The 13824-nt window shown below is 39.8% G+C and overlaps 1 protein-coding gene across 6 annotated transcripts in view; it reads right to left on the bottom strand.

The window, feature by feature from the left end:
* LOC128689442 (uncharacterized) overlaps window positions 1-13560 on the bottom strand; it is a 58462-nt gene extending 44902 nt beyond the window's left edge. Inside the window, exons 1-3 of one of the 6 annotated variants that reach the window (XM_070086342.1) lie at window positions 13221-13560; window positions 9486-9634; window positions 5760-5881 (exon numbers count right to left, since the gene is read on the bottom strand). In XM_070086342.1, coding sequence (XP_069942443.1) covers window positions 5760-5881; window positions 9486-9534 — 171 coding nt within the window. In that variant the 5' untranslated portion in view covers window positions 9535-9634; window positions 13221-13560. Of the gene's footprint in view, window positions 1-5759; window positions 5882-8705; window positions 9454-9485; window positions 9635-10767; window positions 10981-13190 lie in introns of those variants that run through there. The other 5 variants (XM_070086344.1, XM_070086345.1, XM_070086343.1 and 2 more) reach the window with 5 other exon arrangements.
* Between the last annotated feature and the right edge of the window lie 264 nt (window positions 13561-13824).

The following is a 13824-nucleotide window of genomic DNA, read 5'->3' as shown; positions in this document are numbered from 1 at the left end:
ATACGGAAAACAATGAAACAATGTACTATTTATAAATAAGAGTCAGAAACCTATATGAATTTTTTATGAGAGAGAGAGAGAATTTGGTACACACACACCTATCTGATATTTTCCTGATGCCAAATGACTTTGAAAAGGTGATAAATGACATGCCTATGCACTCTGCCCTAGGCCCAGAATTATGGAACTCCGTGTTCATCAAGAACAGCAAGACGCTCTTATCATGTGCTTTTAACATCCTGTGGAGAGGGAGCATGGACACTGAAGTCGTCCCACAGTTACTTAAAACAACAGACATAGCCCCACTCCACAAAGGGGGCAGTAATGCAATAGCAAAGAACTACAGACCGATAGCGCTAACATCCCATATCATAAAAATCTTTGAAAGGGTTCTAAGAAGCAAGATCACCACCCATCTAGATATCCATCAGTTACACAACTCAGGGCAGCATGGGTTTAGAGCAGGTCGCTCCTGTCTGTCCCAACTACTGGACCACTATGGCAAGGTCCTGGATGCTCTAGAAGAGAAACAGAATGCAGATGTAATATACACACACACTTTGAGAAGTGTGACCATTGTATACTAATAGCGCACAAAATGTGTGATAAAGGAATAACAGGAAAAGTCAGTAGATGGATCTATAGTTTCCTAACAAATAGAACACAAAAAGTAGTAGTCAACAGAGTAAAGTCTGAGGTGGCTGCAGTGAAAAGTTCTGTTGTACAAGGCACAGTGCTCACCCCCATCTTGTTCCTCATCCTCATATCGGACATAGACAGGGATATAAGCCACAGTGCAGTGTCTTCCTTTGCAGATGACACCCGAATTTGCATGACAGTGTCCTCCAATGAAGACACTGCAAGATTCCAGGAGGACATCAACCAAATCTTTAAATGGGCTGCAGAAAACAATATGAAGTTCAATGATGAGAAATTTCATTTACTCCGATATTGAAAATGTGAGGAAATTAAAATTTCATTGGAGTATAAAACAAATTCCAACCACACAATAGAGCGAAAAACTAATGTAAAAGACCTGGGGGTGATCATGTCAGAGGATCTCACCTTCAAGGACCATAACACTGTATCAATCACATCTGCTAGAAAAATGACAGTATGGATAATGAGAACCTTCAAAACCAGGGATGCCAAGCCCATGATGACACTCTTCAGGTTGCTTGTTCTATCTAGGCTGGAATATTGCTGCACACTAACAGCACCTTTCAAGGCAGGTGAAACTGCTGACCTAGAAAATGTACAGAGAACCTTCACGGCACGCATAACTGTGATAAACCACCTCAATAACCGGGAACGCTTGAAGTTCCTAAACCTGTACTCCGTGGAATGCTGGAGGGAGAGATACACGGTTATATACACCTGGAAAATCCTAGAGGGACTAGTACCAAACTTGCACACATAAATCACTCCTTATGAAAGCAAGATTCGGCAGATGGTGCAGCATACCCCCAATGAAAAGCAGGGGTGCCACTAACACGATAAGAGACAACACAATACGTGTCAGGGGCCCAAGACTGTTCAACTGCCTCCCAGCATACATCAGGGGATTTACCAATAGACCCCTGGTTGTCTTCAAGTAGGCGCTGGACAGGCACCTTAAGTCAGTACTTGACCAGCTGGGTTGTGGTTCATACGTTGGATTGCGTGCGGCCAGCAGTAACAGTCTGGTTGAGCAGGCCCTGATCCACCATGAGGCCTGGTCACAGACCAGGCCACGGGGACATTGATCCCCAGAACTCTCTCTCCAGGTATAAAAACATAATAGAGATTGTAAAGAAATAAATTGGTTTTATAAAGTGTACAAGCATTTACCTTGGAGAAGAGATGCTGGCAGAGGCTGAGGGTGAAAAAGATAAGCAGAGCGACATATACTGTCAGTGGCCCTATTAGCCCCAACAACAATAACAACATTAGAGGAGTTCATTTCATTTCGTCCTTTTTCTACCGCTTAATCGCTTAACTTACTTGCTACACTCTTAATGCTACACTTTATCGCAGAACTTAACTGCTACAATTTGCTTTTAATTTTTTTTCCCTTCACTTTTCACTGATTTACTTGCTACACTCTTAATGCTACACTTCTGCTTTAGTATCACACATATCGTAGAAGTACAGTGGACCCCCGGTTTACGATCAGCTCCCAATGCGACCAATTATGTAAGTGTATTTATGTAAGTGCGTTTGTATGTGTATGTTTGGGGGTCTGAAATGGACTAATCTAATTCACAATATTCCTTATGGGAACAAATTCAGTCAGTACTGGCACCTGAACATACTTCTGGAATGAAATAATATCGTAAACCGGGGGTCCACTGTACTATGGTGGTACTGCCTGGCCAAGTCCACAACCTGCACACCTCGCTTGTACAGTGGACCCCCGGTTTACGATATTATTTCATTCCAGAAGTATGTTCAGGTGCCAGTACTGACTGAATTTGTTCCCATAAGAAATATTGTGAATAAGATTAGTCCATTTCAGACCCCCAAACATACACATACAAACGCACTTACATAAATACACTTACATAATTGGTCGCATTGGGAGCTGATCGTAAACCGGGGGTCCACTGTATTTATCTATGATTTCATGCTTTAATTCCATGGACATCATTCTCTTTTTCTACTCAGCACTGTCCTTTGCACTTACTTTCTTAGGACGCATGGTTAGAAAAAAGAAATTTGGCAAAATAACTGCACAAAACACAAGCAAAACATAAGAGAAATGATTCTACAGCGAGGTAACCACGTGCACTGCTCAGCGAATGTTGTGGCGTTTGCTGCGTCAACTAGTGGCAGCGTTCTGAAGCTCACCCATCATCATTATTATTATTATTATTATTATTATTATAATGGGGAAGCACTAAACCCATACAGTGCCTGTGGGGGGAGGGGATGGAAGGTATTCAGGCTTAATTTAGGGAACTGGAGCACAGACCCATTTCCCTAGATCAAGAGCCCCTCACCAGCGTCAAGGAACCTCCCTTGAGGGGGAAGCTCGCTTGCAACTCGGATTTTGGCTAGTAACTCAGAGCAAATAAATTGACTGAGCAATGGCTCGTATCTCGAAAAACTTGTATGTTGGGGCACTTGTAAGTCGAGGTTCCACTCTACTGTACTTCATTTTGAATACAGCAATACCTGATTTTATCAGATACATGACTGTCTCGGTGCATAGCAACTTACAATTCATTTCCAAAGCACCTGCATACATGTGTATAATTTTCAGTTGCTTCTTTATGAGATGAGTTACGCTTGTTTATAATAACACCCATTATTTAATTATATTTTTTTTTGCCTGTAAATTCCAGACTTTATCAGCTTCATTTACAAGCATGTTTTTTCCAAAGATCATGTCCATAATAAGTCTGAAATTGTCACTAAACATAAAATTGAGACATGGTAACTGAAGAACTTGTGGGAAAAATAATGTAGAGCTTTTGACACCTTCAAAAAATGAAAAACTTTTAATTTATTTCATGAAAAATAATAAAGTTTTTGATACCTTATACTGTGGCTGTCAATGCTTGTTGATTTAGAAATGTGTGGAGAGGGTTTACATGATCCTATTAGGCATAGATAGATGCACATCACATTGTTACGCCTGGTCAACTTATGCATTATTTTGAGCTGATATCACTTCATATCATATTACGAACTTTCTTATTAAGTAACTACAATAAGCAAGTCCAATTGTATAATAGTATCTGTGGCCAATGTAAATTACTTAATGGAATCATGCAAAATTATTGTATATTCTTAATGGTTTTAAAATCTTATGTTAGGTGTAACAGTGCAAGTTGTCAAGCACTAGTGTAATTGGTTAACCTGAGCTACCCCTAAGCATGTCACGTGATCTGACCTTATGTCAGGTCACCCCTCCCCACTATTGGCAGTAGCAGCTGCTCTACAGCCCAAGGTGCATTGCCTGGAAGTCCTCTGTTGTAATAGAGCCGTATTCCCTTGCATCATACTTAAGAAGATGCTCATGGGGGACTTATCTGTAAATTACGTCCCAGGTCAAATATCTGATATATTCACCGGTGTGCTGAAAATCTCCGGGTGATTACTTGTAACTTTATTCGTGTGAATGGAAACGATCCCTTAAGGTCCTGTACATGGTACTCTGTAAATATTCTTGTGCTCGTAAAATACGAGAGGAAAATTAATAATTTATAAGTGATATGTTCTAAGGAACAATATAATATTAAAGGCCATAAATTTTTCTTGTTTTTCTTGACTCCGTATGAAAAGTAGTTAGAAATTCATCAACTTATTGTACCTTGACATCCTGTAAAGTGAAAAGAGGATAAGAGGGCAATAACATTAATAAATGCCCTGTAGGTACATAAAGTTATGTAAATTTTTTTTACTTACATTAAATTTTGGTTTCTCTCAGATATAGATCAAGATGTCAGTGGAGAGGGTTATTGTGGCACCAGTGGGTTGAGTTGGATGGCTGTAGTTCTTGGGATGAAGTGGAGGACTGTGGTCCATAGGCTGAAGTAATTGCAGAGTTGTTACTTACTGGAGTCCTTGTCATGCATCTCTGCTGTGTTTTACCCTGCAGGACTTTATACAGTTGACAATTAAGTATCACTGCTTGATCCAGGACCTCCCCTTTTCACTTAAAAAGTCTGCAACCAGTGGTATCTCATATATGTATGAGTATCAAACTATTTAGCTTTAGATTCTTCTTTCCCATTCTCTTCTGTTAAGTACCTCCCCTTTACCTAGGAACTGAGTGTCTCCAATATTTTTTCAGTGATTTGTTTTTATCATCATCTAAGAGTTCATTTATATCTTCTGACTGCCTATCTTCAAATCACTCACCTGGCATTCTCCTTGCTAAATCCACAGTTTCCTGGACCTGACTCTACAGAGGGGAAAAACTTATCAATTTATTTCATCACACTAGGCCATAATTTTCTCCAGTCTCCATTTATTGTGGCTTGGGGCATTTCAGTCCAAGCATTTTTTACAGAGGTTATTGCATCTGCAATGTTATTTTTATACTTCAATTTTGGCACTAATGCATCAGTCATCATCTATTACTGCAAGGAGTTTCTACACCACCATTCATGTTTTAATCACTTCCTGATCCATTGGCTGCATCAAAGATGTCATATTTGGATACTTGGTGGCAAAAAAATATTTTTTGAATTAACAAATATAACCAGGAATGATTGATCATGGCTTACAGTATCCCAATAATTGAATCACATCTATTAAAAACCCATAAAACAGACTGAAGGTTGTAGGGGAACCTTCCCTGTTCTCAGGAATATGAGCAAAAAATAGAATATTTCTACTACTTTCAGCTCAATTTCATTCTACCTGCAGTCCTCAAGCCAATTAAAATAATTTCAGTTTAAGTAGTATGTCTTCCATTCTACCAAGTGATACCAAGAAACAACCGTAAAACCATACATACACAGAGTTTTGTTTTTCCATCATGCACTGCATAGGGAAGGAATTTTTTTTATATAATGTGCAAACTCACTGCACAGATCATTCTCTCATATCTAGGCCAAATTTTACCACTCATAGCTTACCTGAGTGAGCTGAGCTCATGACACAGAACTATAGTACATGAGGGACCCTGGCCACAATGACAGTTCTATGTGATGGCCACTGAAAGGGCTAATAGATAAGATGTAAATACTGACTTCAAATGGCGGTACTGTAAAGAAATGAATTAAATAATTCTTCATAGTAGTTAATACATAAAGTACCATGTTTACCTTTTTAACAGACTGCTTTTCTCCACATAATTTACAAACAAATTTTCTGTCCTTCCGCACTTGATGTGATTGAAAGGCCAAGCATGAGAAGCATCGCACAACATGAAACTCCTGACCCATTGCTGTTGAATAATGAAATTGCTGTTGAATAAGGTTAGGCTATAAAAATCTCTGGCAGTGAGGCAGACAGAGACAAGGATACTAAAGACAAATGCAATGTACACATTGTTTTGCCATTGGTGTCTGTTTCAGTTCTAATACAAATGGAACTAGATATACAACATATATGGTGGGAAAAGGTCAGGCAAAACAGATGGATTATGAAATGTAGAGATGTCACTTGTTGAAGTTAAGGGGGCATGGCTGGGTAGTCTATGTCATTTGATTGCAGTGTCTTGGTTAGGCAAGATCCTAACCAAAGTTTAGAAGAGGCTAAAACTTATGAATTTCTGTGTAGCATTGTTTGTAAGTCATCTTGATTATGAGCTTCGCTCCATCTTATCTCATGGGGTGTCCATGTGTGTTTCAGTGCAACACTTGCACTGTACAGATCGTTATGACTTCAGAAATATCTATGTTCTCTAACTCGCTGTTCCATAGTCGTGGCTGTTTTCCTTATATATATTTTACACCCTACGCAAGGAATCTTATATATTTAGGTTCTGAATTCTAAAGGTTTTCTTAATTATGTCCTCGAAGATGGCCATAGAAGTAATTGCTATCTCATTAGGTGTCCCTAAGATTTCAAGAAACGCTGTTGGCTGCATTGCTGTAGCAACCACACTCTCTTGCTTGTTACGGGTAATAATACAACAGGAGAGCTTTCTACATTCTGTGATGAAATATGATAGGAACTGTAGATGGCTGAACAAACATGTGATGCATTTCCATTAGTCTATGAGAAAATGCAGAATGGGTGTCCTCCTTCCTTTCATAGTCTTTGCCATCAACAATGACATACTTATTACTGTGGGTGATAAATGAGCCAGGGTGATAATTCTCACATGACACACTACAATACTACAGTCCTTGGCCTACTTGGGAGTCAAAACATTCATACAGAAATACCAGTGGCAGGAAGGCATCAAAATATTTCTGAACCAGAAATATCTTGGTAATAAATGCTTCTAATTCTTACCCAATACTCGGAGACCCATCAGACTTCATGGTTTACCCAAACCTGTAAACCTAATATCCCCCTCATGCCCATCACTTCAGGCAATGGTTGGTACGTAATCTTGCTAAACACCTTTCCAAATTCTTATGTATCATAAGCTAGGTACACCTCAAACACTTGGGTGACCATCAGCCAATTGTCAAAGATGATAACTCAGAAATATACACTTATCTTCTTCGTAACATAGTTAATGACACCCTGGACTTCTCTATTCCCAGCAAGGACTTCATGAATCAGAGCTATTTCATCTACAGGGAAAGTAAGCACTAACAATGTTATAGGATGGCCATGGGCTCTCTGAGCTGAGCTGTGTTGGCCAATTCCTTACATGAATGCCTTGAAACAGTTCACATCCTTCCTGCCATCCCTAATACTAACATGGTTACACTATGTTGATGACATACATACTGGTCATTTTTTGTGATAAGACTTCATTTTTTAATTGTGCTGCTGAGCAACTAGTTTATTGTACACCCCATGCATCCTTGGCACTATCAACAGTGTGGAAACCACACTCGAATTCACACTGAAGGAAGAAAAAATTACAGACTCCCATTCCTAGATGTCCTACTACAAACAGTCAGATATAGATTCACATTTAAAGCATACAAGAAGCCACAAACAAGGACACCCACATATACTTCCACTCACATCATGACACCAGGACCAAGGGGGTGTAAACACTGATTTCTTCCTCAGAGCACACAGGATATCCAGCTTGCATTGTCTAGAAGAGGAATACCGATACATGGCACATGCTCTGTTAACTACAATTTCCACCACATTTCATGGTAGGCTACAGAAAGTGTGCCCTTTGAAGTATCAATAGTAACATGCAAAAGAAAGCAGTCACTAGAAACGTCCTCCCCCCCATCAACAATGTAGACAGCAATATTTCTAACGTTCTCTGGAATAGCATAATGTGCATAGCACCTAGCTCTACAGTTACCATCAAGAACCTGATCAAGAAGGCCAACAATGTTAAATCCACAATCAGATTATATATGATCTCTTGCAAAGGATGAGGTGTACGTGGGGTAAACAGCCAGGACCAAGGAACAGTTACAGAATACAAATATGCCTGCAGCTGTGACAATTTGAGCAAAGCATGTGCATTACACTGAGACACAGCTATGATACTGAAACTTGGCTAAAGCAGTCAGGTAGGCCACACAGAAATCAGGGAGGTTTAGCATCTCTAAAACTCTGGCAAGGATGATCTTACCTAACCATGACACTGCAATTAGGTCACACGAATTTCCTGGACATGCCCCTTTAACTTCAGCAAATGATACCTTCGCATTATCTAAGCTACAGGTACTCTTTCTCCTGAACTCTTCCCACTATATATGCTTCACTTCTAGTTCTCTGATTATCAGGATCGAAAAAGCCACAAGGGGCAAAATGTCTCCCCCATTAAAAATATCCAGTGTGCATATGCATTTTTATTTCCAAAGACAGGGTCATACACTAGATCATTATATCATTTAGAGATGTGTCCAAATAAAATTTGCCTGAAATACAGTAGACCGTTGATCAAGACGGTAGTTAGGTTTCTGAAAATGAAGTATTAGATGAATCCATGTTAAAGGAACTGAAGAACTTATGAGAAAAATAGGGTTATGTTCCTACCCCCAAAAAGCCAAACAACTTTTTTCAGGTCTCCAAATATTACGCAAATAAAAATGATAATAGAATTGGTGTTCATTGTTATTATGTATGTTTTTTCTGTTGTTCAAGGCTACATATGCAACAGAAATATTTCTTACCTTAAATTGTGGTTGCTAGTGTTTGTTGATGATTGTGAAGGAGGGAGTGGAGAGGCATGCTAAGGCCTATCTGGGTTGAGGTGGATGGTAGTCCAGTAAGCCAGTCCAGTGAGTCAGTAGGTCAATCAGTCAAGTCAGTACAATCATTCAATACAGTAGGTTACTCATTCAGGTCATTCAGTAAATCAGTCAAGTTGGTCAATCAAGTCACTAAGGCAGTTAAGTCAGTAGGTCAGTCAGTCAAGTAAGTTATTCAGTATATCAGTTATTAAATAAATCAGTCAAGTAGTAGGTCAGTAAGTCAGTAGGTTAGTAAGGCATTCAGTAAATCTGTCAAGTCAGATCAGGCAAGTCATTCAGTAAATCAGGTCAGTCAGCAAGTCAGTAAATCAGTCAAGTCAGTAAATTAGGTCAGTCAGTCAGTCCGTCAAGCAGTAAATCAATCAAGTCTTTAGGTCAGTCAAGTCAGTAAATCAAATGAAAGCCCGGGTTATTCATTGCACAAGCCCATATATTTGCTTCACTCTTTTTAATCATTTGAACTGACGATTACTAAGGCCATAAGCTCTCGCCATGTCCACCACATTTAAGCTTATCTAATATCTCGATTCTCTTCATAATTCCAAGATTTGAACTTTTTTACTTCGTCTTGCTACTTCCTGCATCACTTGGATGCCTCCTGTGTGCCATGGTTCCTTGGCAGATGCAATGTATGGTAACGAAAAGGACCAAAACCTGATTCATAGACAATACTGGGTACTGCACTGGATGCATACATACCGAGAATTGATATGGAGGTGGCAGCGTAGGAAACTAGGGCCTCCCCCATAAAAGACAATGGCTTGACCCACAGGCAGACTGCCTAGTGCTCACTACACAGAAGGGAAGATCCCTGCCGTCCAGCTTGTGTCACTGATATTTTTTCCCTACTGAGAAGCAGAACCTATTAAATTAAATTTTACAAAGTGAAAAATGAAAATATGCTGCAATTTGACAATAGTGTAATGGAGAAAACGTTTCAAAGGAAATTGTTTTAATCGACAGTCTACTGTAGTGAATCACTTCATTGTTCATGATACTTGACATCTTGAGACTGTGTTCGCATTTTTCATCAGCAAGATAATTTAACTGTTATTTGATGAAATTGCAATCCAATAATGACCAATGATTGTAGCTACATATTCTATTGAATCTATTAGCTATGGAAAGAAATTCTAATACAGTAATATGTATATGAAAAGATCAATATTTTTTAAGATATAACTATGTCCAGTGGGGTCTGGCAAAGGCCCCCTTTTGACCTCTTTAATCCTCTCCTTTTGCATTACTGCTCACAGGATGAGATAAAGGTGTATAATTAAGCAGCAGCTCAGATGGCATAATGTAAAAGAAAGTAAATAAGAAAATTCTTTAAATAAAACAATGCTCATTTAATCCTCTCCTTTTGCATAACTGCTCACAGGATGAGATAAAGGTGTATAATTAAGCAGCAGCTCAGATGGCATAATGTAAAAGAAAGTAAATAAGAAAATTCTTTAAATAAAACAATGCTCATTCCACCCATAAATGTTATTTAAGAATATAACATCACAATAGGCCTACCGGCTCACACTAGGCCGGCCCTACAGAGACCCCCCCAATCAATCCTATTTATAAAATAGATGAACTAAGACTAAATGTGTGTGCAGGAAGCATAGAATATTACCGCAACTGCCAATACAATACCTAGCTCAGTCTGAAAAACATGCAAGGTTACAAATTATTCCACACTGATATAGTCGACAGGAAGAGAGATGAGTTGTTATGTATGGTAAGGAAAATTTAAACTATTGCATCAGAAATTATATAAAGGTGGAAGGGACACACAATGGATCCATTTGGCTGCAGTTTCTTTTGTTGCCATCTACGGCTGTTCCTGTTAATCACATTGGGTCAGGAGATGGTTTGTACGGAGAAGACTTGTCATCACTCTACTGAAGGGAGTTCCTGTAAAGGATATTTAAGTGACTGAGACGCACCCCACAGTCTGTCTGGAATCTCAACAGAGCTGGAAGCAACCTACCTCATGGCACCACTCCCCTACAGAAGAAGGAATGAGAGGACCCTAGAAGACCATTCCATACACCAATGCTCTTCTGGAGAGGAGAGTTACGCGTGGTGCCCTTTGGCCTGGTGGCAAAAGCTCTCGCTTCACACAGTTAGGGTCCGGGTTCAATTCCCGGCGAAGGGGTAGAAACATCGGACGTATTTCCTTACACCGGTTGTCTATGTTCACCTATCAGTAAAATGGGTACTTGGGTGTTAGTCGACTGGTGTAGGTTGCATCCTGGGACATAACTGACCTAATTTTCCCGAAATGCAGTGGCGTCGTAAGGGGGGACACCCTCAAGGGATGACACCATAGAGCCTCTCAAGGTGACACTAATGCCCAAAACAGTGCTGCAGCAACATAAGAGAAAAATCCTTTGTTTCTATATAGCCCATGAAAGCAAAATATTCAGTAGGAGATGCAACAATCCCCCAATGAAAAGCAGGGGTGCCACGAGTACACTGAGACAACATAACAAATGTCAGGGGCCCAAGACTGTTCAACTGCCTTCCAGCATACATAAGGGGGATTACCAATAGACCTCTGGCTGTCTTCTAGAAGGCACTGGACAGGCACCTAAAGTCAGTACGAGCAACCGGGCTGTGGCTTGTACGTCAGTTTGCATGTGGCCAGCAGTAACACCCTGGTTGATTAGACCGTGATCCACCACGAGGCCTGGTCTCAGACTGGGCCATGGGGGCGTTGACCCCCGAAACCCTCTCCAGGTAAACTCCAGGTATTATATAACTACAAAGTACAAATAGGCCTATACAGTACATACAGGGAAAATCAATGACACTATACGAAAAACTACGATAAATCAATAATTTTATTTACGATATTTTGGGAAAACCCTTAATCCACCTGGCATCACTATGATCACTCATCACTGACGTAACATCCTGTGTCTGCTGCACCGCCCCCAAGTAAGTTTGGTCCAGGTGGTGGTACATGTACATATGTGGCTAGGTTATTAAACAGACAAAGGGTCAGGTAATTATCATATTTTGAGCTGTACTTTTGCTTATTGGTGATGCCAATCATGTAATGAATCACGATATATGACTGGGTGAGAACTGACATTCACGAAATGTTGAAATAACCAAGGTACATAACTGCTAACGTTAATGAAATTATGCCTTTTATTAACTAGTTCACTGCGATGAAGTACTTTTCCATTATATCATTATATTATGGGTATCACTGAGGGATTTTATTTAGCTTAGGGATAGGGTTCGTGGCAGATCAAGTGAGTTAATTTGATAATTTGAACACTCACATTCCCAGTGAAGACATAAAAACTTGCAATTAATAAAGAGTTGTAAGGCAAGGCCAAGTTTTTTCAGTAAGTATTCTCCCATTCGGTTTATGGCCCTTAAATGTTCTCATTGCTAAAAATTAGTCATTGGGCATGCAGTAGTGACGTAACTGGAGTTTACTTCCCCCCATCACCTCGCCCATGGATTTCATGGGGGTGACACCAAAGATGCTGCCCCGGGTGATGCCAACCCTAGCAACGCCACTGCCGAAATGCTCTGCATAACAAGGGGCTTTCTATATGGTAATAGGTCATTGATGTCAGCTAGGCCTGTATACCTTGTACATGTACTTGTGGTAAATAAAGATATTATTATATTACTATTAAACAATACAATTACTTTTCAGGAATTAAAGAATAATTCCTGAGAATAATATGAAGTTGATTCCATGTACCAGAATTTTTTTCTACAAAGACATGATGAAGGTATTGAATCTGCCTTCTGCAAAGAGAGAACTGAGGGTATATGACTCAAGTGTACAACTTGAAAATAGGAATAAAGATGATATAAATAACAAGCTAAGAGTATCTAACCGAGGCTAAGTAAGTTTTTTTTCAGGCATACACAAATACACAGATTACCATACATAGCAGCATATGTGTAGTGAAGGCAAATAAATTAAGATAACCCAAAAACGTCAGAGCTACTTATTTCCACAGCAATGGATTCAATTTGAACAGATTCATATTTAGAAGGGTTGCAGGGAAATACTGGGTGGGGATAAATTTGTAATTAAATGGAACAAACTCCCCAGTAACGTAATTGAGGCGAGACTTTCTGGGGGGTACTTAAAAATAGGGTGGGCGGTTATACATAGGGAAGAGATGGGGAGGTGGTCTGCCTAACAGTGTTCCTTCATCCTTATGTCTACTATAGTATTTCTTCATTTTTATGTTCTTAACCTATTTTTAAAGGTACCGAAGGTATTTTTAAAAATAGGTAACAAATTAGGGTAAAGTTGTTGGAAAGGACCCCAATGGAAATAAGTCACTCTGTCTGACTTTTTTGGGTTATCCTAGGTTCTCTACACATATGCTGCTATGTATGATAATTCTATGTAACTGTATTTGTGTATACCTGAATAAACTTACTTACTTACTTACTTACTTGTTACCGATGCCAAGAGCCAAGCGTGTTGTTGGGTTTGTAAGGGTCACTTACAGCTTACACCATATCAAGAACTGCTTCCCGACATACAAAGAAATATTTTGATAAGATTTCGTTCGGATTTTTAACCCCCGGAGGGTTAGCCACCCAGGATAACCCAGGAAAGGCAGTGCGCCATCGAGGACGCACTGCTTCAATCTTATTCCCCAGGATGCGACTCACACCAGTCGACCAACACCAGGTACCTATTTGCTGCTAGGTGAACAGGACAAGTGTAAGGAAACGCGTCGAAATGTTTTCACCCAGCCGGGAATCGAACCCGGGCCGTCCGGGTGTGAGAGCTTTGCCAGCCAGGCCACGGGGCCACCCAGCCAAGTTGAGTGTAGGTCCCACAATAAGTAAAATTATTCAGGTATACACAAATACAGTTACATAGATTATCTAACATAACAGCATGTGTAGAGAACCAAAGATAACCCCAAAAAATTAGACGGAGTGACTTGTTTCCATTGGGGTCCTTTTATTTATTTATTATTAAAGATTCGCCGGTATTCTCCCGGCCCGGGCTTTTTCCAAGTGGTGGCCCGGCCTTGGCTCTCTCTTT

The sequence above is a fragment of the Cherax quadricarinatus genome, chromosome 18 (genome assembly GCF_038502225.1).
Source record: "Cherax quadricarinatus isolate ZL_2023a chromosome 18, ASM3850222v1, whole genome shotgun sequence".
NCBI classification, from domain to species: Eukaryota; Metazoa; Arthropoda; class Malacostraca; order Decapoda; family Parastacidae; genus Cherax; species Cherax quadricarinatus.
The sequence above is the reverse complement of the archived record's forward strand: the minus strand, read 5'-3'. Positions and strand labels throughout refer to the sequence as shown.